The 27,215-nt window shown below is 41.2% G+C and overlaps 1 protein-coding gene across 11 annotated transcripts in view; it reads right to left on the bottom strand.

Moving 5' to 3' along the window:
- The window catches only part of ANKRD28 (ankyrin repeat domain 28), a 221,600-nt gene that overhangs the window by 39,173 nt on the left and 155,212 nt on the right, over positions 1–27,215 (bottom strand). For 6 of the 11 annotated variants that reach the window (XR_012509591.1, XM_074372036.1, XM_074371999.1 and 3 more), the window contains 4 exons: positions 25,143–25,221; positions 11,800–11,870; positions 6,062–6,262; positions 4,713–4,800 (listed from right to left, as the gene is read on the bottom strand). Coding sequence is in view for 10 of the 11 variants with exons in the window: in XM_074372036.1 (XP_074228137.1) it covers positions 4,713–4,800; positions 6,062–6,262; positions 11,800–11,870; positions 25,143–25,221 (439 nt within the window). In the remaining variant the exon portion in view is untranslated. The remainder of the gene's footprint in view (positions 1–4,712; positions 4,801–6,061; positions 6,263–11,799; positions 11,871–25,142; positions 25,222–27,215) is intronic. The other 5 variants (XM_074372009.1, XM_074372031.1, XM_045524875.2 and 2 more) reach the window with 1 other exon arrangement.

Below are 27,215 nucleotides of genomic sequence, written 5' to 3'. Positions count from 1 at the left end.
AAACTGACTACATAATGCATGACAGGACACCGATGAGTCACAATGACAACCAGAGGACAGAAAAAAACAATTCAGGGTAATTTTGATAAATGTTGATAGTGCTAATAATTGAAAACAATACATTTAATGGATTATTTTATCTAAGGATAAATCTGTGATCTATAATCCTCCTTTTGCCTAGATCTTACTGTTTTCAAGGTTGTCTGAATACACTCTGAAGTTCTCCAGTTAGCTTTTTATGTCTAATGTAAGACTTCAGTTTATGTTTGTATGCTTTAGTGGAATCTTCCACTTGGGTATCTGGGAATGACTTGGGCTCATTTCTTCAAAGTGCTAGGTCTTTAGAACACACAGCTAAAAGCTGCTTCTCCCTTGTTATTTCCACTGAGTGTCCTTAACCCTTGTCTGCTACCCACCCTGGCAGGCTAGGTTATATATGCTGTGGTCAGTAGTCGGCTCCCAAATCTCAGCAGCTTGCACAGTTAGTGTTTTACTGTTCACTAGTGTTACTGTAACTCAGTAAGAGGGCTCTGCTCCGTCACTCAAGGATCCAGACTCACGAAGCCGACGCCATCTGGGAGGCAGCCAGTCACTGCACCAGGCAGACCGCACAGTCTCACAGCAGCGAGCGAAGCTCCGGCCCAGGGCTGAGGCTGCTTTCACCGGTCAGCCGGCCTCGGGCCCCCAACCCCAGGGGAGGCCAGGAAGGGGAACGTGTATCTGGAAGGTGGGAGAACCACTCTTCTCTTTTTCTATCTCCTCGCTTCCTGTCAGATTAGCTCACGCAGGGCTTTCTCCTCTCCCATAATCCCTCCCACCTCTGTGCCTTCCTTCATGAGAACGAGTCCTTCCCTGTACGGAATGTTCTGCTTGGGTATTTCTTTCTAATCATTGTTACTAATCCTTGAAGGTCACGTCAGTTCCCTTCTTCCCTAAAAGTCTTACAAGACTTCGAGTTCCCCAGAACTGCATGGTCAAAGCATCATGTACCTGCAAATACCATCTAATAAGCATTTAATACTCTTATGATCTTTCTTAAACCTGAGCCATTACTTAACTAACTCTTTAATTACTTTGATATATTAAGTTCCCAAATACATATCTTCAAAGGCAAATATCATTGGGTTCTATGTTCTACTTCTTGGTATGGTTCACACAAAACAGGCACCCAATAACTACCTGCTACATCAAACAAGCTGCTCAGGGTGCCATTTTTAATACTCCTTCATAGGGAAGGAGCATATCAAGTTAATAACTATAAAAATGAGACTTTCAGCAGGACCCATCCCCACTGAAATAAAGACACTATGAGATGCACAAAAAAATCAAGTAGATTTAGTTGTTTATATAAAAATTATCAATTAAAGTGGATACTTTCAGCTATCTCCCCCCCATCTCAATATGAAAAATATCTACTGTATTTTTAGGAAAACATCAAAAGACTATCTATCAAATCATTAGATGTCAAGCTAAATGTGACTACCATGCAAAGGTACTAACTGGTACAAAAGCTCTCTCATGACACATCACTCTCTGAGCTACGCTCTAGAAAGACAACTGCTTGGGCTGATTTTAATGGCTGTACTGAAAACCAGGACTTACAGTACCCAGGAGGCTCACACACAGATACAGCTTTAAAACTGAACAAATGCATATTACTCACTAATATGCCAAAGTGAAAATCTTAAAAAAATCTCAATTTTTAAGACTAGAAGGCCCATAATACAAACATAACGGAAAAACTGTTCAAAACCAACATCACATTATACGTAAATGATGCAGATCATATTAATTGTGTGTACAAACTAGCAGACTCCAAGAAATGTGAACTTTTCCTAACACCAGTACAGCTGTATTTTTAAAAAGCATGCACAGGCAATGTTAAAACTGACAAATATTTATTTAAGCACATTTCTGAAGTATGCATCAGTTCCCTCAATGCACCACTGCAAACATGAAGAAAGGGCCTTTGCACAGCCAGCTGGGGGTGACCTACTTAAAAGAAAAAAGGAAAGAAAGTTCTAGAGTGAAATAAATGGTACTGTTGTAGCTGGGTGGACCCTAGTCAGAATAAGCATGTATCTTCCTTATCAATTTACAGAGCGGTGCTACCAAGGGGACTGGGTTTCATTTAACTCATCTGGGGCTACTTACAGAAGGCAGCATCCGCAGACATGCATGGCACACATAATGCTGTAGCCAATAACAACGTCTTTTAAAAATCACACCCATGTAATGTGAATGTGATAAATGTAACCACTATCCTTCAGTAATCTGGAAAATTCTCTACATTTTTCTTTTGTTCATGAATACATAACTAAAATAAAACGGGCTATGTTTAGAATTTCTGAATTTTTATGGAAAGGAAAAGGAGAAAAAAATACCATTTCACATCAACTCAAATTATGCACTGCTTCATGAAGAAGTAACGTACTGAGCTGCCTGTCAAGGTAATACAACGTTTATTCAGTATTCTCTATGTCCAGGTCATCCCAGTAAGGTAATCTGAGGCAAAACTTGCCTGGACCTTGCTAAAGGTACTGAATGCAAGAGAAAAGATGAACGCGGAAAAGGGATCTTGACGAAGGTTCATGGGAGAAGCAAACTGTGGGTTAGGGAGGGGAAAATGCCCGGCCCACTGGGAGGTAGAGGTGGGAGAGAATTCACCAACAGCATAAGGTAAGAGGTCGGGCCTCGCAGAGAAGGCAGGCAGCCTCCGCCAGGGGTGGAAGGTCTGGGCAAACAAGGACGCCTCTGAGAAATGAGTGGTAAGAACACGTGGATCCTCGCGTGTCTCAGGCTAGCAGCAACAGTGTCTCCAGTAGTGACAATGACCGGGATTTCAGGCCCGTCTAACAGACCAGTCAACAACAGTCTGCTTTCACATATTTAGCCCCTTTAATCCTCAACGCCTAGAACAAATGATGAGTTTTAGAAACTATGTGTCAATACTCCTCTTTTTCCAAGCTTAAAGGAAGGAAGAGACAGGGAAGGGAGAACTGTGAATCTCTGAATGTTTATGCTCAAAAACTAAATGAACCCCGAGGGCCAAGAAACACAGTATCTTTTCCAATCCACGATCAGCCCAAAAAGGGACACTCAATAGATCAGGGCAAACAGAGCCATCCGAGGGCTCCTGAGATAATAACGCACACCAGCTCTCCTGGGAGCTCAGAGGCGACCCACGAGATTCTTTGGCCTTCAATTTCATAAAAACAGCTGTTTAGCCAAGTCTAATTCTCTGGAGATACAAGGCCTGGTGCATTCTGCTTAATGTGCAGGCCCTTTAACAGAACGTACAGAGTTTTAAATCATAGACTAGCTGTTCCTAAACTGTCCTGAAAAATAAGCTACTCCAGAATATTCAGAAAAGTCCCCAAGACTTAAAAGATGGAGAATCTACAGGCTGTGAGGAGGGCGCTTCAGGCACCCCTGGACACTTGCTTCTGGACGTTTTATCTTCAGTCAGCAGAAGAAACCTGCCCTGACGTACCCAGAGGCACAAGCCTGTGGTGTGAGAGAAACGTCAAGAGGCCAAGAGTTATTTCTACGACAGAAAAAGGGTTTTCCTGGACCTCGGGGTACTGACAACAGGCTTGAGTTCAGTGGGCTACTTACATTTTTCTATTTTACAAATTAATTACAATTAATTTTAAGTTTTTAAAATTAATACCCTTCCACCAAGTCTTTCTTTAATCTTCTGATTTTAAGTGAGAGACAGGAAGAGACCAAAACCAAGAGTAAGGAGTAGTGAGAAGCTGTGCCTGTGAGGGGGCCAGCCAGCTTGTCACTGTCATCGGTCAGTGTGAGCGTCCCTGCGTGACCAGTCTCCCCAGTCTGTCCACACAGGGCTTGTCCTGAGCCCAAGAAGCCAGGAGAGCTGCAGAGTGGGACTTCTGGGAAAGGAGGGGTTCCTTCAGCTCGACTTTAAGAGGCATCCACGGATGCCCCCCCACCCTACAATCACAGGCATGGCCCAGCCTTGCAGGACTCGTAAGGTTTGGGGCTGGTCTTAGCGCCCACGAGCCAGCATCTCTACCCTGTCCTGTGCATTTCCAGTGTCCGAGGCAGCTGATCTGCCTCCTCCCCAAGCGTCCAAGGTACCGCAAGAGCCCACCAATGACTTGTTAGCGCTGGGCGCGTGGAGCTGCGGCTGCCCCAGGACTGTCTCACAGGAGCAATGTCAGATTCAGGGTGCAATTCTGCAGATCCTAAGACTTTTCAAGATGCTAAAAGCAGAAAAGCCTCTACTCTAAGACTCAGTTTCTTTCTGTGAAATTGCTGTTGGAGAAGTCATATGTGACGATGCCGATTTAGCCCAGTGCTTTGCCCCAAATGATAGGCTTCTTAATACATCTTCATAATTCCTGCCTTACTAGTCCCACACAAGCAAGGATGGGTACAGGATGGTACGAGCAGGCTTTTAGTAAACACCAACCTAAATTTTGCACCCCAGGCCCGTGTCTAGGAAGTCTCTCCCTTTGAAGGTACATCAAATTAATTTTAAACAGCTTTCAGGAGAACTGGACCCAACATACTCCTGTCTTGGCAAACTTCTCTCACCACCAGGCCGGTTCCCTGCGGGCAGCAAACTCAGGTATCAGGTAACTTCTTACTGTCCTAAGAGACATGTTCCACCAAATGCAAGAACTAAGATGTCCTAACTTTTCCTTAATACATCATGTCAAAAAATACATTGAAAAAGTACATACCCATATATGCTGCCCAATGGATAGCACGTCTATCTTTCTTGTCAAAAGCATTAATATTGGCACCTCTAGACAGGAGCAGTTTGACCATCTGGAATAAAAATAAACACGGTTTCATCAAAATTCATCAGAACTGTTCTTGAATAGCCCTCGTGACAACTGCTCATCTCCACCTTCTGCACGCTGGGGTTTCTGCATCTGAAGGAGCTGGACTACACAATGAAGACCCTTTAACATCATTTAATAAACAACAGGACAGAACAGAGAAAAAAGGTTTCAGTGTTGCTGAAGCATCGGTGTCTTTTAAAGATGCCATTTTGTGTCCCAGTGTTTTATGAACAACTAAGCACAAACCTGCAAAGTCTAAGGCGGAATATTTAACAACAGGTTCTCCTCCTCCTTACAGCCCAAAGTGTTACTGAAATTCAAAGTGCATTCTGATCCCAGAAACATCTTAAACTTAACTCAAACACAAATGCAGTGTCTAGAACATGATTAGACCTGAAGGTCACTGCACAGCCCACTGACCTCAGAATGTACCGAGAATAGCCCCCCCCAGTGCTGGAAAGGGCACTCCAGATGTGCAAAAGGGACTCATCTAGGGACCTGAACGGCAAGGGAGGCAAGAACTCTCTCTGTCGCAAAGGCAGAGGAGGACAGCGAGGACCACTGCAGTGGCGCTCAGCCCTGGGAAGCCGGCGTCACCTCCCCTCGGAGTCTGGGTCTGCGGCAGACGCGGGGGCTGGACCCGCCAGCCTCCCAGGCCCTGCCACCTCTGGGCTCCGGGCTCCCTTGCGTCTTCTACGGACACACGAGTCTGCTCTGGGCTGGGACAACACCTCACATTAGCCAAAGCTTGTTGTATCAGAGAACTAAATACTCATTTTCTTCAACTGTTTTCTTCTGATGGTCAGTCATCAAAGAATTCCTGGCCCAACTTTCAAGATAAACTATAAGAAAATGTTTCTATGCTCTGCCTTCCTTTGCTCCTCTTTCTGGACAACAAAGCCGCTCTGTCTTCCTAGATACTTTTTCCCACAACGACGAGAGAACACACTTCACACTGTTTATAGCTGCCTGCCTTCTCCTTTGTCTCCCCAGGGTGACCATGAAATTCAAGTGCAGAGGCTGAATTTGATCAATTTCTCAATTTGAGAAAGCTGTGTCATGAATGAACATGAAAAGACGTCTGAGGATTTGCTAAAGGCAAAACTAGATAAAAATTAGCAAGATAGGTATTTTTGTTTGCTTTTACTGCGGACTGATGAATGGCTAAAAAAGGCAAGCTCATTAATAAACGGCGTGGGGGGCGGTGCAGGGAGAGAATCATCGTCTACCTGGACACCACCTACCTCTCCGTGTCCGCTGAAAGCTGCATGATGCAGTGCAGTCCTCCCTGCTCGATCGGACACGTTTACGTTACTCAGCAGGGGCACCAAAGCTTCCGCGCACTTGACAGCTTTATTAGCAGCTGCTATGTGTAAAGGGGTTTGCCAGTTTTTGTCTCGAGCGTTCACATCTGCAGAATGCTTCAAAAGTACCTGAACTGCTTCCTAAAACATACGAAGACATAAGTTAATCAAGACAAATGAGCTGACAGGTTTAGAAACTGCATATATATATATATATATATATATATGAAATAAAATTTATTGGGGAAATACGGTTCTAGTAGAACCTGCTATAAATAAGCCAGAAAACAAAATACTCTGAACTGAAGGCAGTAGTCAGAGCTACGTAAGATGCATCAAGATAAAACGTTCCCCTTTCCATCCTCCAATTAAAGGCATAACAATATTCATCAAAATGTACAAGAAGAAAAACTGACGAATGTTCTTCAAACACATTCATTATTTCTTTTTTTCTAGATGGTGAGATATGATTAATTTATACTTTCAAGAGCTTTAAAAAGTAGATTTATCGTTTTGCTATTAAATATATAAAAATGTAAAGCATACTATTTCCTAAAGTGTTACGCAAGGTATATTTTACAAAACGAAAAGTCACTAGCATCTAGTTCATGAGAGAGAGAGAGAGAGAGAAAGAGAGGGAGGGAGAGAGAGAGGGACGGGGGGAAAGAGAGAGAGAGAGAGAGAGAGAGAGAGAGGAGAGAGAGAGGGAGAGAGGGAGGGAGAGAGTTAAGCCTTCGCTGTGACGCTGCCTGGTGGGAAAGTCGGTGTAAACAAGGCAAATTAAGAGTTTCCTGTTCAAAGGAACTGGCCTCTCAGAAGGACAAGGAGAACTTCACAACATACCCACAAACTGGACTCAGGGCAAGCTCGCAAGGAATCCAGTAAGCCATCAATATTAAGCAATATAATCAGAAATGACTTAGCAAAAATTTCCCCCTTACAGTGATACTCCAATTTTTGGCAGATGAACAACAAACAACACATGAAACGAAAAGCACCAGAACCAGAACAGAATCATCTCAGTTCTGTCGTTTACAAGGCGTAACTTTCCTAGTCTAGTAAAACTGATCCTTGGTTTTCTTCTCAGCCAAGAGGGGAAACACCACCTGCCCACCACTCATCTCAGGGCTGCTGCAAAGGAAGCTGATGTGCATGACAAGCATTCAAAAGGTTAAAATAACCATAAATACGCAAAGCAGCAAGAAGACTGAATTATTCATGATTCACACATAGCCTTTAAAGCCTTTGAAATGAAAAGTAATTGGAACTGTTTGAAATATGAGAAACAGCACAAGCCCGGCCAGACTGGAGGGATGTCCACCAGTCTATCGACCTGCTAAGTAGCTAATCAAGGACACACGGAGGCCTGTCCTACACCCCAACCCCACTCCGGCTATTTACCCATGAGAGAGTTTAAAAGACCCATCTAAGAATGTTCACGGCAGCTTTGTTTATTCATAAGAGTCAAAACCAAGAAATGTACGTGTCCACCTACAGGGAAACAGATAAACTGCCATACGTCCATACATGAAACACTACTTGCAACAGAAAAGGAGCCAACCGTTAAGGCGCAGAACAATACGGACGAACGTTAAGTCAAGACACAGAGTGTTATGATCCCATTTTCATAAAATTCTAGAATAGGCAAAGTTACCCAATTGTGAGAGAAATCAGAACAGTGGCTGCCTCTGGGGACTGACTGAAAAGAGACGTAAGGGAACTTGCTGCAGTGATGGAATCTTCTACCTCTCGAGTGGGGAAAGCTTACATGGGTGGATACCTCTGCCAAAACTCAGACTACGCACTTAAAAATCTGTGCATTTTACTATAAATCATACGTCAATTTAAAAAAAAGGAATACGGGGGGAAAATAGAGGAATATGTACTCAAAATTATGGAGAACAAGGTACAAACACAAACACTACCAGAATTCTCCAGCCTCATCCCCAAGAGGGTGTACCGTGACTTCGGGGATAAAACTAACACCACAGTAGGAAGTGTCAGCAGGGATGTTAACAGATGTACCTGAAAATAATTAAAAACAAAATGAAGAACATATAATTGGGTAAACTGGGCAAACAAAGCATACTATGGATGCCAGGCTTGCCTTAATTACTCTCACTCTAGAATTCACAATGCACAGCTTAAAGTTTCTGAAAGGTGTGGAATATTTATGTTCCATTAGCAAGAACAGAAAAATCAAAACTATTCTTTTGTTTCCCAGAAAAGCAAGAATAAATCCATTTACGGTTGAGGGAGGGCAAGACGACACCCGAGGGAGCCATTTACACACAACGACCCCAACCCCACTGCTGGGGACTAACTGTGTACCCCTATAATCCATATACGGAAGCCCCAGTCCCCCAGTGTGACTGTATTTGTAGAGAGGGTCTTGAGGAGGTAAAGCTAAATGAGACCGTAAGGGAGGGGCCCTAACCTGACACGACTGGTGGCTTCTTAAGACGAGGAGGAGAGACTCCCCCTCCTCTCTCTCCACCATGTGAAGACACAGCGAGAAGGCAGCTGTCTGCAAGCCAGAAAGCGTCCTCATCAGAAAATGACCCTGCTGGGCCTTGACCTGGGACTTCTAGCCTCCAGACTGTGAGAAAATGAATTTCTGCTGTTTAAATCACCCAGTCTATGGTATTTTGTTACGACAGCCCAACCTGACTAATACACCCACCATCTACCACTCAGAAGTTAGTGCCATATCACAGTAACAGTGATCTTTGAAAACTTAAAGAAAATTCAAGAAATCTGTAAAGATAGGAGACATAAAAACACACCAAAAAGGGTGAATTTCTGGAAATTACAAACCAATAAGCCTGACGTTATAACTTAGTAAAATTCTAGGTTTTATTATGAACACATTAAAAGCATTTAGAAAAACATTAATGTAGGGATAATCAACGGTACACCTAGTGTCACTAATGACAATATTACCAGAGTAACCTTGATCCCAATTTTTCCATTATCAGAGGGTATGTACATGTAAGAAATGCTGCAGGTGTGCCTTGAAAAAACCATCCAAGCAATTATCCTCTGACATTGATCTACATAAGACTACGAAATACGGGGATGTGGCGATAACAAAAGGTTAAACAATCGTATCCAGAGAGTATCTATTCATAGCTTGGGGTCAGACACAGGAAGAAAAAGGCTAATACATTTGCAAATAACCACCATGTTGCAATGGACCACTAATGTCTCACGTGGTAGCGTATTTTAAACTCAATTATCGACATCTAACTAAAATGTTAATTCCTGGAGTTGAGGTATTTAAAAAAAAAAACCTATCTTTCAGAGGATGTAGTGTGATGTGGCTTCTTAAAAAAAAAAAAACAAACACAAAAAGCTCTAATACTCAGAAACTGATTTATTCAGAAGAATACTCAGCATTTACAGAGAGTTGAATTTTATGCTCCCCTGGGAGAATGACAGTCACAAATCAGTGGTGGAAAAAGGACAAGAGAGCCGGGCAACACGACCGGCTGGGTGTCTGGCTGGGTGTGTGGGAACCACGTGACTGCAGGAGAGCTGGGGGCTTGGGACAGTTAACCCGAGGCAGTCTTTCTCAACCCGAGTTCAGTGAAGAAACTAAGCCTTAAGACATCTGCTGTCTGTGATGAGTTAACGTCCCCACGACGTGTCTGCAATGATGTTACCATCTCTGTCCCTGGGAGAATTGAGAAGACACTCCAATCTTCCGTAGGGCTTACTCCTCTCATGGTATCTCAAAACATAAAACAAAAGCTATCTAAAGTTTTGCCTTTTACATATTCCTCTGTGGTTATGTTTTTTATTAAATGAAGTGTGTACAGCTCTCTTTCACTCTCAGGATGGAACGGGAATCATGAAAAGAACACCAGTGAAACCGATAACCTTGACTAAGTTTCCTAGCAGTTTTGCTAATTATGAGATTTTCTTTTTAAAAGAAAAATAATCCCCAGGGATCAGGGTTTACAGAAGTTATATTTTTATAGAATGGTCATATTTTATGGTTGTTTCTCATAATCCTACAGAAGAGTAATAATACTAAGTAGCTGAGTAATTTTTAAGATGAAAAGCCTAAACTTAATTTAAGGCTGAAAAGTTGAAACTTAAACGTATTGGGGTCCACTGCCTTCTAGCCCACAGTTGGCCCTTAAGTTCAGGCTAAGGACATAGTTTTTAAAAATCAGCAATCAGGTCTCTGAGCAGAACTTGCAATCTGCCTCTAACATAATTATTTTCTTTAAGAATTTTTGCTCTGTTTCTATAAATATATAAAGTGTGCTTTCTAATGATTTAATTTGGCAAAACTCTACTAAATTTAAGTCATATTCCTAAGAGTCATACCAAAAAATAGGTAAGTATGACTCACTCACAAATTTCAGAGTTCCCAGGTTTCTGGTTAATGCCTTAGTTTTCGGGATTCCCAGAGCTGCCCAAGATCACACAGCCAGAAAGTGGCAGGTGACATCTGAAGGCAGTTTCTCCAAGTCCCGCAGTTCATCACCAGGGACTCCTGCCACCTCCCCTCTTGCCCCGACTGGGGCTTCCAGCTAACAGGCTGCAGGGTCTGCAGTCCCTGCCAGCCCTCCTCTGCTCCACGTCTCTGCACCTGCCCAGCTCCTGTTCTGGGCTCCAGTTGTGCCTCACAATAAGGACTACAAGGGAGGATGAAGAGACAGGCGTTCCCCCGGTTTCTCAAGGAAACCCCTCCTGAGGCCCGAGCGTTCCCTCTCCTTCTGCAGAGCTACTGGGTCCCAAGATGGGGAGAAGGACCAGTAGCTACACTTCCTTGTCTCCTACCATGTGGCTAACTAAAGAAAACGTTAAATTTATACAGTCACACACTTTTATATTTTAAATTATTTAAACAAATTTTCAATAAGCATCATTATTTTAAGAGGTAAAAGGGGAGCTCTGGGCACAATGCATTTGTAAAAAGCCCCCATCCATTTCAGAAAGGTGGTAAAGTGACAGAAAAAAAAGGGTCCACGTTTTTGTCTCATCTCTACCACTCAACAGCTAAGTCGTTTCTGGCAAATCATTAACTACACAGTTCCCTGAAAACATCTAACCTACCAGGATGTCATGAGGACTGGAAGATATGAAAGATAAAGATGAACGGTCTCCAGAAACGTCACTTGTCTTGAAGAGCAAACAACACACAGGATTATAACTATACCAGAAATGAGGAATTGTTCTTCCTCACACGACACCTAACGTATTTTAAGGTTATACATTTAGAAGTGGCAAAATGTGAGATCAAGCAACGTTTCCGAAGCTCATTTCAGTGCTTGATATTTCAATTAGTCTTTACACGCTGCTGAAACTCTCTCTCAATCGCAACCAGCAGAACCTCTGTGACACATCTATTAGGGCTACTGTGAACCAGTAGAGAAAAGCCATGAAGAATTTATACAATAGAAAAATAATTTCTCTCTTGTAGGAAGTGTAGAAGGAGTGCCTTCAGTTCTCTGCTACTTTAGAAGCTCTACGAGGCCTTAGTCAGAAAAGGGAAATGGAGCAATTAACTTGGTTTGTACAAATTCCAAAGTAAAAAAATGACCAGTCTAGGTATTTTCAGTTGTTTTTTCCTTTTTTGAAAATAGAGAACTTGAATATGGGCTCACAGGCAGGCCTACTTAATGATTTCATATACAATATATTTACTGAGAGAAATTTCATACCTCACTACAAGATGCAACTGCTCTGTGTAAAGGTGTCAACCATTTGCTGTCTTTGGCATTAACTCTAGCTCCTGCAACAAGAAGAAAAAAATAAATTGAAATATTTTGCATAAAATATTTTAAGTAAATCTCTTGAAATAATAGTTACATATAGTCCAAATTGGATGAATAACAACTGAAAAAGTAGTACTGCACTTTTTTATACTTTCTGCTAATAAATGACCCTTAAATTATAAAACAAAATTATCCTTTTTAATTGATGTAATTACCCAATAAGGTATTAGCTCTTTTTATTAAGAATCAAATAAACATCATTTTATAATAGGCTAGAAAAGCCACCTTTATACAGAGCATATCCGATGTGAAAATCAGACTCCACTTGAGAATGTATGTTAAAAACTCAGATACTTAAATGAACAGGAATACTTAGACACAAAACATTGACTATTACAAAGCCTTCATTGTATTTCTTTACTAATTAATGCATCATGTCATGAAGCAACGTAATAATAAGAAAACAGTTTTCCACTGATGATTAAAAATGCATTGGTACTATAGAGTTATTTTATTAAACAGAAACAATGACTATAAACTAAGGGACAAAAAGTTAAGAAAGAAAGAAACCAACCCCATGTCTTTTCAGGTTCCAAGATGTAATAATTTTTAAAAAATGACAAAAACAAATCAACTATGTACAGTTTTTTAAAAATCATAAGCCAATGGACAAAACCTATCCTTAGTAAAATGGAAATACACCTCCTAAAACAAAAAGTGTATTACATAATTTGAGGGGGGATCTATCGCCTAGGTAAAATCCACTGGTTTCATGCTTAAATCTGAACCAAACAGAAGCAGCGCACTCACTGCAGGACCCCTGTAAGTAGAAACGGCCCCGGCCCTCAGAAGGGCACTGCAGGCAATCCTAGACTTCCACCTAGAACCGTAACTAGCAGTGGGCAGAGGCTTCAGATACCTAGTCCAACCTCCTTACTTTCTAGATGATGAAATGCAGCTGCAGAAGCTGCTCAACGTCGGCCAACTCTAGCCACACCAAGGACAGACTCAGACGACCTACTGTTCACACATTCTCTGCTTTGTGAGGTTCTAGGGAATATTCAAGTGCAGTGAGTCCAAGTTATGGCCCCCACAGAGACTAGCTGCAGGTCCCTAACTGGCTGTGTGATCCCTCTGAACCTGTTTCTTCACATACAAGACGCATCTCCTAATACTGTTACAAAGATTAACACATAACCAACGTACTGGTACACACACAGCACACATATGTTACAGGTAGACTTTAAAAGTCCTCAACATGAGAGAAAAGGAATGAAATGCAGGTGTAGGATTGTCCACAAAGGCAGCAGCTGAAATTTGAGAGCAGAACTCTCCGTGGGCAGGGACGGTGAGGACACTCAAAGAATCACGAACCAGTAGGAGAGCTTTCAAGGTGGCCTAAGGCTTTGGGTGAAACAAAGGGATTCAGCAAAATACAGAATCAGGTAGAGAGAGTGGTCTGTTCACGTAATACACATCTGCACAACTCCCCGCCAGGTCCTGCGGAGACCGGACGGTGACAACACAGGCTGCCTGATGACGGCGAGGCCAGCGTTCGTGCTGGGTGCGAGGCACAGTCAGCCCAGCGCCTGACGTGCTCACGGGTCAGAAGGCCGGGCCCCTTCCTTCTCCACCCCCGTCGCTTGGAACTTGAACGGTTCTCTAGAGCGCCTGCACCTCTTTCTGTGAGCCTGTACCTACGTGCACAGCAGGAGGGCAAGTCCTGGCACCAAGGCCTGAAGGGCAGCGACACAGACACTCAGAAGTGAGAAGCACACTGGAAAGACAAGGGGAGAGAAGACTGAGGCCTGATGGCCGGCCTCCGACCTGGGCAGGGTCAGTGTCTGATTCAAGGTTATTAACAGACAAGGAAGCACAGTGCAGCTGTCCCCAAAATGAGGATGATCTCTATGCGCTGGCAAAGATCCGAGCAATAAAAAGTAAAAAGAGCAGCAAGTAAGAACTGTATGAATGTTATTCTTTACTTTTACGCAGAAAAAGGAAATCCTCAGGAAAGCTGAGACACTGGGAGCAGCAGCTGCCTGTGTGTGTGTGTGTGTGCTGGTGGTGGGGGCAGGGAGGAGCGGCTGGTGTGACAGGGGACAGGACTGAAGGCAGCTCCACTGGGGCTGTGCACCTGTGAACATACGCATACTTCAACTCTGAAATGAAAAGGAAACACCGCATCTTCAAAAAGTGAACTGTATTTAAGAGGAAATAAAAGGAGCGGTCACAAAAAACAGTCCAAGAATTTGGCTTCTAGTGCAAAGAAAAAAATTAAAAGGAGCAAGAGGGTAAGGACAGTCTGTCTTTCTTGTGGATACGGATTATCAGACAGACAACTGAAGGAGGGAAGTCTAATCTTCACAGTGCATTTGGCAGCCCAAAGCAAAAACTCTGCTGGCTTCATTCTTCCATTTTAAGTTACAATAATTAATTAAGTAGTCTTTCTTTCTCTTTACTTTTAATAACAAAATCACAGTTAATTTCATCAAAACATAGGTGACTACAACCAAGAGTCCACCAATGGCTTCATGCTTCATGAGGACACATCATGCTGCTACTTGCAACAAGTAGATAATGGGATAAAAACTTTGGACTGTTCTTTTCAGATTCTGAAGATACTTATCTGCTGGAAGATCAGCAGTGGGATTTTAGACATCTGATCACAACCTTTCTCACAAGACACTCATATTTCATTAAATCATCTTTCTTCTAATAACACTAATCAAATAGCTTAATTCCTTGGAAGTGAAAGGGCAAGCAGGTGAGAAACGGCTGGGCTCTCTCTCTGAGCACAATACAAGTATCTCCCCTGCCACATGGGTGAATTAGTACGTGCCTTATATATTAACAGACACGGCACACCAGTGCCCACTAAAAGAGCAGACGCTGGCTGTAAAATGAAAAAATGGCTTAAGGGCAGTAAACACGCAGCGCACGTCAGATATCCAGGCTACCAAGGCTCATCTCATGTGGAGTCTCTGAGGGTAACCAGACTTCTGTCGCACACACAGAGCTCCAAAATTAGCTACATATCCATAAACACCAACTACAAGCCATTACAGTAACAGAAAAGGCATTTCCAGGGTAAAGTTAACTAATCCAACGGCTGAAAGCTAGACATAGGACTAAGAGTGGAGATGAGACAGGAAGACGGAAGGAGGGAGGGAGAGCTAGAGAAGGGGAGGGGAAGACAGAGGGGAGGAAGAGGGGAGGGAAAGAGGAGGGGGAGGAAGAGGGGAGGGGAAGATGAAGAGGAGGGGGAGGTGGAAGGGAGGAAGGAAGGGAAAGGAAAGAAAGAAACCCTATCTACTTAAAATACAAAACAGTCCTCGCACAGCGAAGTAAAACCAAATGTGCCAGCTCCGGTGGCATCAGCAGGTGCCCTCTACCTGGCAGTGCATAGAAGGATGACTAAGTCATCAAGAAAAGATTAATTTCTTTACTATTTCCTAATCATTAAAACAGAAAACAAAACAGCAGGGCCACGTCAAGTGTCACACCAGGTTACTGGAGGCCCTGTGATAGGAGTCCCACTCAGAAGCCCAAGACTGTGAAGATGGCACTTTGAAGCTGATGTCACTGACAACCACCGCGACCCAACATTACAGAAAACCATTCATCGCGAGGAGTGTATCTCGTTCAATCCAAGGTTCTTCTGCCCAACTGTGTAAGTCAAATACTTCCTTCACTGCCTTTCCCCACAAATCCAGAGAGATCAGCTGAGCTCTAGCTTATGATAAATAAGCAGCCACAACTTATTCCACAGGAAACATCTACATTTGGATTCTCCTTCCCAGAGTAGAGATGTGATTATAGGTTTCTAACATGTTAAAACAAGAAAACGAACAAGGCAGAAATCAACCGCAGGGTCACCCAAACAGGCTGGTCGTGTCCACCCGACACCACAGTTGAGATTATACAGAAAAACTCAGATAACCTGCCTCCTTTCACCCAACGCTTTCATTTACTAATTCACACATGTAAATGTACTCCGAAACAATAGTTTTTTTTTTTTTAAGAAAAAAGATATTTAAGGTAAGGTTTCCAGATTAGATACATGCCTAAGTCATGAGGAGGTAAAACAGAAAGTAATTAATAAAAAAATAAAGTCTGGTTTGCGTACATCAGCCTGAGGTGCACGCGTGTCCTTGTCGAGGGGGGCTCCCATCTGACTCCAGTCCTCATTCTGCGGGACGACCGATGCACCTGTCTTCTCCCTAATCTCACCCCCACCAGTACCTGCCAATCTGTTGATTTCTGAATCTCAGTTGTCAGTAAGACAAGAGTTGTGGTGAATGACCTCTAAGACCCATTTCCAGTTATAACACTCCAAGCTATTTAGAAATACTCAGAATAAATTATTTCATGCATAATAAATACCTTGCCCTAATTTAACCTTAAATAGGGAATCAATACTGGGGCTCTCCAAACCACAGCCCACAGGGTGCCAGCCACCTACTCTGCAAATAAAGCCATGCTGCAGCACAGCTGCCCTCTCCCCGCACGTGCTCACACGCAGCCTCCACATGGGAGGGGGGCTGAGCAGCTGCTAGCGTCTGTGCGACCTCTGACGTTCAAAGTCTTGTGACCTCTGACACAGGGTATGTACTTGAGAGTTGACACCATTTTCCTATGTGTTTGTAGTAATTACAGTCCCGCTAATAATTTTCTAAAACTTCTGCCTGCAGGGAATAGCTCTCTTCTCTGCTCCTAAGCCGCAGAGGAGAATCCACACCCAGCGAGCTGGGCCAGGCGCCAAGCACGTTAAGCATCTCCTCAAGCTGCAGAGAACGCTTTCCCTCGGCTGACTACCAAAAGCAGTGGCCAAAGCTTCAGACTGTTTTCAGGTTGGGAGAAGGAGCACAAAGCAATTATATTTCCACTTTCCCACTTGTGATGCTGGATTACCACTCCTCCTCACCCCCCAAAAAACCCCCAGCTGGTGCACTTTATCACTTCAGAGGGTGGTAATGGACACTGGATGCTGGGACTGAACTGTGTCCGCACCATCAAATTCATATGTTGAAGTCCTAACCCCAGCACCTCAAAATGCAACCTTATTTGGAGATAAGATCTTCACAGAGGTAACTAAATTGAAATGAGGATTTTTTAGGGTGGGCCCGAATCCAGTACAACTGGATCTTTAAGAACAGAAGAAATTTGGACACTGACATGAACAGATGAAAGATATAAGGAGAAGGTGGTCACTTACAAGCCAAGGAGAAAATCCTAGAACAGCTCCTTCTCCCACAGCTCTCAGGAGCAACTGACCCTGCCAACACCTTGACCTTGGATTCTGGCCTCCAGAACTGTGAGAAAAAAAAATTCTGTGGCTTAAGTCACTCAACGTGTGCTAACTTGTTGGCATCCCCAGCAAACTAACACATCAGCACTGGAGGCTTTCAAGGGTCACATACCTTAGGTCCAATTCTTAAAACCAGAAACATTCATATTTCCTTATTAAGAACTTAATTTGCTGAAAAAGGCCAATCAAATGGATTTCTGACTAACACACAACACCGTTTTTCACTACCCAACACATGCTGGAAACAGCCTGAGGTACTGGTAAATCTGTAGTTTTAAATACAAACATTAAATGGATAGCTCCCATAAAAGTATCCATACGTAGGTAGCCAGAAAAATCTAGTCCTTAAAACAGAAGTTCTTTAACAAAAGTCACTGCCTACACAACTGTTACTAAATGCTAAGTAGGTGTGGGGTGGGGTGGCGGAGCGGGTAGACCATAGTGGGGGCAGAGGGGCTCAGACCACAGCAGGGTTAGAAACACGGAACTCTGTAGTCACACAGCCGGGGTCTGCATGCTGGCTCTAGCTTTTCTGAGCAGTACAACCTTCATCTCTAAATGCTTTCATTTCCTTGGTCTATAATAATATACCTTCACTGAGTTAAGAGGACAAAATGGGATCATAAATGAAAGTAAATTTAACACAACACCTGAGACACAGCAAGCACTCACTGCTCTAGTATTTTGCCTCGTTCAATAATAACTGTAAACTAATTCTACCAGACTCCGGTGTTGCTATAGATTCTGTGGAAGGAGTCACTTGTTTGATTACATACTACATGTCAAAAGTTATATGCCTCATCCATAAATCTTGAAGATACACCATGTATAAATATTTGATTTCTAATGAATTTAGCTTAGGTTAGAGGGAATAAGTAGTTTCACCCTTAAAAAAAGAAAAGCGCATCAAAATATAAAAAAGATTGTGAAGGAATGCCATCTTCAATACAAGAAAACAGTTACAACCACTAATCAAACTATGAATGTCTAACAGATACAGTGAAATCTGTACCAAAATGAAGGATGCTGAATGAAGCTTTCCCGGGTCCTGGGAAGGCTACCGAGTTGTCTAAAAGAGTATGCCTGTGTGCCTGGCCTCCCCATCCAAGAGATCTTCAGATGATCTTACAAGTCATCCACAGGAGAAGCTCCCTTCATAACACAGAACAAGGTGAGACTGTGCTACAGGGGGGACCGAGCTGCTGGAGAGGGAGGGCTGGAGCCCATCACCATTGAGTCACTGCCTAAGAACCTGAGATGCAAGGAGCTGCCGGGCCACCCCAGCTCTGCAGGATGTGGAGACTAAGGGAGCGATGCCACTGGGATGGACAGAAAACAAACCTGGCCTGAGAGCCACGTGCAGACATGGACGGGTGTGATGCTCGTGCCTTGCCCCACCCGCTCTGTTCTTCAGTGAACAGCTGCCCTGGAAGGAAACAGATTCCTCAATGATGTGTTAAGAATTGTGAGGGATTCAGCACAGGACTAGAGCAGAAATACACGAAAGAAAGCACAGTAAACTGAGTTAATAGGTACATGTATCTGAAAGAAATTACCCCAGGAAAGGAGAGGATGAATTTGTGAACCGTTGTTTATACACAACTTCAGAGAAATTAAGCTGAACAGAGATGTCAAAGAAGAGCTCCAAGAAAGAGGTAAGCCAACACAAAGAGATGAGAGCTGGCGGGGCTCAGGAAAGAGAAAAGGGAAATACAGCAGTTACAGATAAAATCCTAGAAACAACAAAAAAGCAGGACAGTCTTAAAAGGCAGTCAAGAATCTGAAGCCACAGGCAGAGTGCATCTTTGTTGTTGTTGTTAATGGAGGTGCTGGGGATCGGACCCAGGACCTCGTGCGTGCTAAGCATGCGCTCCACCACCGAGCCACCCCCTCCCCCGCCAGAGTGACTCTTCAGAAACCTAGGTCACCCTATGTCCCCCACCCCAAAACTCACCACTGGTTTTCCACATCTCTTTAGGGGCCAAAGCAAGTCTTCACCTGGAAACTCCCCACCTCTGCTTTATCTCCTTCGACTTTTTTTCACTTGCTTCCAAGCATGCTACACCTCCTGGCGTCTGCTCCTGCTCTCCTCTCAGTTTCCACTAAATATCTGCACCATATGCAAGGCTCGCCTCCTTACTTCCTTCAATTATCTCCTCGAATGTCACTGAATTTTTTCCTGGTAACCCAATATAAAATAGCAACTGACCCCCACCCAACATACTTACTATTCCTTTAATTTTTTCATAGCAATTATCACCACAAAACAAACTATCCATCAGCCTGTTACTATCTCCCCATTAGAACAGAAGCTCCACAAAGGCTGGGACTTCACTGATTTCATTCACTGCTCTACCCACAGCACCTAGATAACACCGGCTATGCAGACATGCTTATTTAATATTTGTTGACAGAATGAAGGATAAGTAAAAGGAAGCAGCCTAACCTAAATGCAAAGACAAAATTACACTCTAATCAACAAAGTTAGCCTAGGAAAGTCAGTATGAATTTCAGGGATAAAGAACTGAATCCTGCAGGCATGAAGGCAGAGGAGAACTGACTAGGAGTGGAGTGTGCTGGGGGACGGAATGGTAAGCACATAAGAGCTCGATACAAGACTTTCACTCAGTGCTAGAAGACAGTGGAGTAATACCTATAAAGTTGACAGGAAAAAACATAAATTGAGAATTTTATAACTAGCTAATCTACCCTTCAATTATTAAAAGAAGGCAACAGTCTCAAATAAATAAGATAGCAGGGAATATCGTCCATGAGCTCTTACAGAAAATACAGAAAGAAAAACTACATGATGTGTCTATGCAACCAAGACACAGAAAAATTAAAACCTGGGAACAGAAAAGCCATGTGTAAGGACAAGCGGGGTGTGGTGTGTGTGTGAAAAAACAGTGGGAATAACGATTACACAAAGTCATAATTAAAGTCATCATTCTTGACAATGAAAACACGAAAGTGAAATTAGAGAATATTACTTCCTAACTTCTCATAATAGTAAATCAGAAAACAATCAGAACCTGAAGCATGAACAAGGGAGTACATGGCTCTAAGGAACTACTGACTTTTTTATATTCTTCACTTTTCATTTTAGAGAGAGATTTTACAAACAAATAACCTTGCCATGGATACCCAAGTAGTTTTTATAATATAAAATTACAGTAATTTACTTTATTGTGTGTTCTTATTGAAGCATACCATGACTTTTATGTAAAGCAAGGGCTAAACAGGGATTATTTCACACTGCTTGATTTTCTTCCGATCACACTAGGTACGGTTAACCCAACTACTACTGTAACACGTCACCAGTAATCAACACGAAGGGGAACAGGAGCCTACCCTAAACTTTACACTAACAGTTTTCATTATTAACTATGAGCAGATCAGCCTCATTTTGTTGCCTACTTTTCCCTTCATGTACTTAATTCTCTTCTTTATCTAGGGAATTGATCAGGTCAAACATCTAGTTTCAATTCTAGTTTATAACTTACTAAGTTATAAACCCATTCAATACAACTATATGGCTGTTTGGAGTAAGGAGTTATGTAAATCAGTGTATAATTGGGCCTCAACAACCATGGCCCTCAAACCAAATTTAAGCAGAACCCATGAAATACCACTATATACCCTTAAGAGTCTGCATATACCATTTGAAGACTACCATTCTGGGTGATGTTTATTTTTTCCCCCAGTTTTATTATATAATTGACATATAACATTATATTAGTTTAAGGTGTACAACATAATGATTTGATACACACACACACACACACACACACATATATATATATATATATATATATATATATATATATATATATATATATATATATACACACAGAAATAATTACCACAATAAGTTTAGTTAACATCCATCATCTCACAGTTAATTTTTTTTCTTGTGATGAGAACTTTTAAGATCTACTCTCTTAGTAACTTTCAAATATACAGTACAGTATTAACTATACTCACCATTCTGTACATTACACCCTCAGAACTATCTTACAGTTAGAAGTTTGTACCTTCTGACCACTTTTATTCAGTTCCCCACTACCTTACCGGCACCCCTGGCAACCACCAATCTATTCTATGAATTTGGTTTTCGTAGATTCCACATATAAGTGAGACCATGAATTATTTGCCTCTGTCTGACTTATTTCATTTAGCATAATGCCCTCAAGGTCGATCCATGTTGTTGCCAATGGCAGGATTTGCTTCTTTTTTTAATGGCCAAATGATACTCCACTGTATGCATTTACCACATCATCTTTATTTATCCGTTGACATTTAGGTTGTTTCCATGTCTTGGCTGTTGTGAATGATGCTGCAATGAATGTGGGAGTGCACGTATCTTTTTGAGATGGTCATTTTGCTTCCTCTGGATGTACACACAGAAGTGGAAGCACTGGATCATACGGCTGCTTCATTTTCAATTTTTTGAGGAACCTCCATACTTTTTTCCGTGATGGCTGTACCAATTTATATTCCCAGCACAAGGAATTCCCTTTTCTCCACATCTTTGCCAATACTTCCTATTGCCAGTCTTTTTTATGACAGACATTCTAACAAGCGTAAGGTGATATCTCCTTGTGGTTTTTGCTCTGCACTTCCCTGATGATCAGCAATGCTAAGCACCTTATCATGTACGTTTTGGCCATAACTATGTTTTCTTTGGAAAAATGGAGCCCTTCTGCCTGACCTTTAATCAGATTGGTTTGTCTGGTTTTTTTTTGCTATTGAGCTGTATGAGTTCTTTATATATTGTGGATATCAACTTTGTAAATGTATTGCAAATAAATTTGCAAATTGTTTTCTCCCATTCTGTAGGCTGCCCTTTCATTTTGTTGGTTTCCTTTGCCATGCAGAAGCTTTTGGTTTGATGTAGTCCCGCTTGGTTATATCTGCCTTTGTTTCCTTTGCTTCTGGTGTCAAATCTAAAATATCATCGCCAAGACTAATGCACAAGAGCTTACCCCTTGTTTTTTCCTTCTATGAGTTTTATGATTTCTGGTCTTATGTTCAAGTCTTTAACCCATTTTGAGTTGATGCTTGTGTAGGGGTAAGACAGAGGTCCAGTTTTCCCAGCACCACTTATTGAAGAGACAGTCCTTTCCCTATTGTATGTTCTTGGTCCTTTGTCGTAAATTAGCTGACCATAAAATGAACGAGTTTGTTTCTGGGCTTTTTGCCCCATGGATCTACATGTCTGTTTTTATGCCAATACTTTACTGTTTCAACTACTATAGCTCTGTAATATAACTGAAAGGAAGCATGACACCTGCACCTTTGCTGTTCTTTCTTAAGACTGCTTTGGCCATTTGGGCCTTTGGGGTTCCATACATATTTTAGGATTTTTTTTTTACTTCTGTGAAAAATGCCAATGGAATTTTGATGGGGACCGCACTGAATCTGTGGATTGCTTTGGGCAGTGTGGATATTTTAACAATATTAATTCTTCCAATCCACAAGCACAGGGTATCTTTCCATTTCTTTGTGCCTTCTTTACTTCCTTTCATCAATGTCTATTAGTTTCCACTGTACAGAGCTTTCACTTTCTTGGTTAAAGCTGTTCCTAGGTATTTTACTCTTTTTGATGTAGTTATAAATGGAACTGTTTAAATTTCTCTTTCTGATAGTTTGTTATTAGTATCTACAAGCACAACAAATTTTTGTATGTTGATTTTGGAGCCTGCAACTTTACTGAATTGGTTTTCTAACAGGTTTTGGATGGAGTCTCTGCAGTTTTCTATGTATATCATGTCATCTGCCAACAGAGACAGTTTACTTCTTCCTTTCCACAATTTGAACACTTTTAATTTCTTTTTCTTTCCTAACTGCCATGGGTAGGACTTTTTCCTATGTTGAAAAAGTGGTAAGAATGGGCATTCTCACCGTGCTCCTGATTTTAGAGGAAAAGCTTTCAGCTTTTTGGCTTTGGATACGATGTTAGCTGTGGGCTTGTCACATGGGGCTTTATTATGCTGAGGTATGTTCCCTCTATACTTACTTTCTTGAAAGTTTTTTTTCTTTTAACCACAAATGGGTGTTGAATGTTGTCAAATGCTTTTTCTGCATCTACTGAGATGATCTTATGATTTTTAGCTTCATTTTGTTAAGGAGTGTATCACACTGACTCATTTGTGGAAGTTGAAGCATCCTTGGAATAAATCACACTTGATCATGGCATTATGATCCTTCTAATGTATTGCTGAATTCAGCTTGCTAATATTTTGTTAGCAAATATTTTTGCATCTATGTTCATCAGGAAAACTGGAGTATAATTTTCTTTTTTGGTAGTGTCTTTTTCTGGTTTTGGTAACAGGGTAATCCTGGCCTTTTAGAATGAGTTTGGAAACATTCTTTCCTCTTCAATTTTTTAGAACAGTTTGAGAAGTATAGGTATCAACTCTTTTCTAAATGTTCGGTAGAATTCACCTATGAAGTCACCTGGCCCTGGGCTTATCATTAAAGCAGAATATGCCTCAATGAAGAGGAAATACTATTTTTCCCTTGAACCTCCTCAGTTCTTACCTCTGATCAATTTCAGCTGAAAACAAGCGAGCTAGCATCCACAGAACTGACATTTTCCATGAAGCACATCAGTGACGGAGTTATTCATAAAGAAACTAATATAAGCTTATTAGCTTGATCCATATTTAACTATAACTCTATATAGTCATGCAATTTATTATAAAAATTATATTTGAAAAATTTTTATTAATTCACAATGGCAAAATTCTATTCAGGCTACTATTTAATAGGATTTTCACTCAAAATTTTCCTCAGTGCTCCTTCTCCCAAATATCAAAGGAATGATGCTACTTCTCCACTTGCACTCTGTATCTATCTGTGCCATCTGGTAACACAAGCACAACTCAGACGCGTGCATCTTTTCCTAATAAATATCCTCTATGATAATCTGGGTACAAGAGAAATGTTTCTAAGCTCTCTGATTGCCTGTTTTAGGACTGCAGGCAGTCTGACCACAATAGGAGCTACTCTCTAAGAGACAGTTTTACCATTACTTCATATTGTGGAGTCTTAAACAGTTGAGAAGAAATTTAAAAATAAAAGTACAATTTCCTAAAATATATTTTATATGCCCTCAAAGAGAATTAGATACAAGCCTTTTAAAGACATAAGTCTTGCTGGCATCACTTTCAAAATATATCTACAATCATACCATTTCTTAGCCCCTCCACTGCTGTTCTGGCTCCAAGCCGCCACCACCACCTCCCCCTCGGAGAACTGTGATCGTCTCCTAGTAACTCTGTGGTTAATGAGGCCTTGTATGACAACTCTGTGCAATACCCAGCCCTATATAATGCTCATCCCACCCCATTATAGCTGTCCCTCAGCATCCGAGGGGACTGGTTCCACCACCCTCTGTGGACATCGAAATCCACAGATGCTCAGGTCTCATATAAAATGGTACAGTATTTGCATAAAATCAATGCACATTCTCTTGTATACTTCAAATGCTCATTAGGCCACTTATAATACCTAACTCAATGTAAAAGCTATGTAAATAGCTGTAAAGTACAATGTAATGTTATGTGAACAGTCACTAGTTCATGGCAAATTCAAATTTTGCCTTTTGGAACATTCTGGAATGTTTTTCCCAATATTTTGATCTGTTGAACCCACAGATACAGAGGGCCAACTTATTCTGGTCTACTTTTTCATTTTTCCATAGCACTTATCTCCTTCTAACTTGCCGTAAAATTTACTTGTATTTTCAGCCTACTTATCTTTTTAGAGTGTATGCCCTACGTGGGCAGCGATTTGTTTTCTAATGTACTTAAGCCCCAGAATGTACCTGGGACCTGAGACGAGGTCAGTACTTCTAGAATGAACAATCAAGTTTCAGGTTGTTAAACAAATATGAAGAAATAGTCAATCAGGTTTGATAAATATTAATTATGACAAAATATGCATGATGTGCTCTATACAGAGTTTACCATACCAGATAAAATAAGCAATTCAATGATTTCTGCATCTCCAAGATAGGCAGCAGCATGCAGTGGAGTTCTCTTTTCATTGTCCTGTGATAAGAAGGAAAGGTGGAACATAAATTTCAATATAAAGTTAATTTTAATATACTTTAAATGAAGAGAAACCATCATTTAACTACCAGCTTACTACCTGCATAATTCCAGTCTAGTCTGCAAGTCCCACTAACAGAGTATTTCCTTGCTATAAGAAGAAAAGCCTAAAAAAAAATGTTTTTGGCCTTAAAAGAATGGTATAAAATGCAGCAAAGAATAAAAGAAAAATCTATGATGACAAAGAAACAGCTTCTTAGACTTTCTCTAAATAAAGAAGCCTATGCTGCTGATATATAAAGACAAACTTCCTTCACTTCATACTACTTGCCCACTACCCCCTCAATGTATTCCCACAATTTTATATAGTTTAGAATTGTTGATCTAACTAAACAAAATAAACCTTAACAAACCAGAAAGTTTGCTCATCAAAATATTTCCACAGAAGTACCCATAGTGGCAAAAATAGAAAATATCTCCGGGGATTTGGAATCATCCCTTAAAACAACTTTAAGGTTTTTCCTAAAGTTTCTGCCAATTCCATTTTTGGCACTAAAATATATTCCTATCTTTGTAAGTATCAAAAAAAAAAAAAAAACCCACCAAAAAACTTAGTCTTCCAAATCTTCCTTCAGGAGGAGAAGCTACATCTAACTTCATGGCTTTGTGTACTTCCCTCCCTGAAACAACGTCCTTCAATTTGAAAAGCAAGATCTCAGAGTGATGTTGCATTCAGGGATTCAATTCACGTTTATAGCTCATCTAAGGTTACAACAGTGTTGCTGACTTGGCTGCATCTTAGAAAGTTATTCATTTAAAAATACTTATTTTGAAATTTATATCCAGTTTTTTTGCATACTGGCTTTTGAGCCAGACTGTTAGTTGTTTTCCATTATCCGTTTTCCCCTTTGTCCACAGGAATAAATTTTTACCTGGTTATTTACCCACCCAGGGAGAGAACAGACTCCTAGCATGCCTTGAAATTCTGTTACTTAGCATGGACGTGGAAGTAAAGGCACAACTTTCAGGTCACCTTCAACCTAAAAGATAACCATCCTATAGCTAGACTAAAGCTTTATTTTAGCACGTCCCACCGGCTGGAAGGCAGATGTGAAGCTGCGCCAGCTCTGACCATGCAGAGGAAGGCCGATACCCTACAAGACAGTTAAGCAAAAGATACTGACTGATTCTGTAGAGCAGAGCTGCCCCACCAACTTGGGGCACTAACTTCTAGACAAATAAGAGAAATAAGAATTTTATTTAAATAGATACTGTGTTGTATTATGATAATATTATAGCTTTCAAGATTAAAAAAAAAGAAAAATTTCACATCATAATAATTTTCTAGTTGGGCAATATCCCAATTGTGCTAAGAAAGAATAGTCAGGCCAATGAGAATAAATTAGGAAAAAAATCTGCTAGTCAAAAGAGGGGTTAAAAATATTCATAGGCAATCACAAAAATGTTCAGCTGTAGTATATAAAGGTTTTATAAAGATGTGTGTATCATGTAATTATCACTGGCTCTACATATAATTTAAATGTATTCATGGTACTGTTTTTGTCCTTATAATAGTAACAGGTGCAAAAATAAAGGGAGGCTGGTATGATGGTTATTAATGTTTTTTAAAGTCAGCTAAGAGCTCTTGTCTCTCTAACCCCAATTAACTTCCACATGACCATGTTTTTTATTCCAATATAAACCCCAATAAACAAATGGTTTGCACAGACATGACTGAACAAAGAGTCACTGAAAAAGCTAACACAGAACTACTAAAATATCAGGCTTACTCAAAGCTGAGTCCTAACTTAGTCGATTTAATAAAAGAATCCTTGGCTTAAAGTTTTTCAGTGTTAATCATTAACACATTGAACTTCCCTACAATGTTTAAGTATCGTCAGACCCACTCAAACTGAGAAACACACACATTCCACAGGATAAACCACACACACACAGTACACAGTACACACGGAGAGCAAGTCATATCTGTGTGA

The sequence above is a fragment of the Camelus bactrianus genome, chromosome 1 (genome assembly GCF_048773025.1).
Source record: "Camelus bactrianus isolate YW-2024 breed Bactrian camel chromosome 1, ASM4877302v1, whole genome shotgun sequence".
Classification (NCBI taxonomy): domain Eukaryota; kingdom Metazoa; phylum Chordata; class Mammalia; order Artiodactyla; family Camelidae; genus Camelus; species Camelus bactrianus.
Note: the sequence above shows the minus strand (reverse complement) of the source record. Positions and strands in the feature narration are given on the sequence as shown.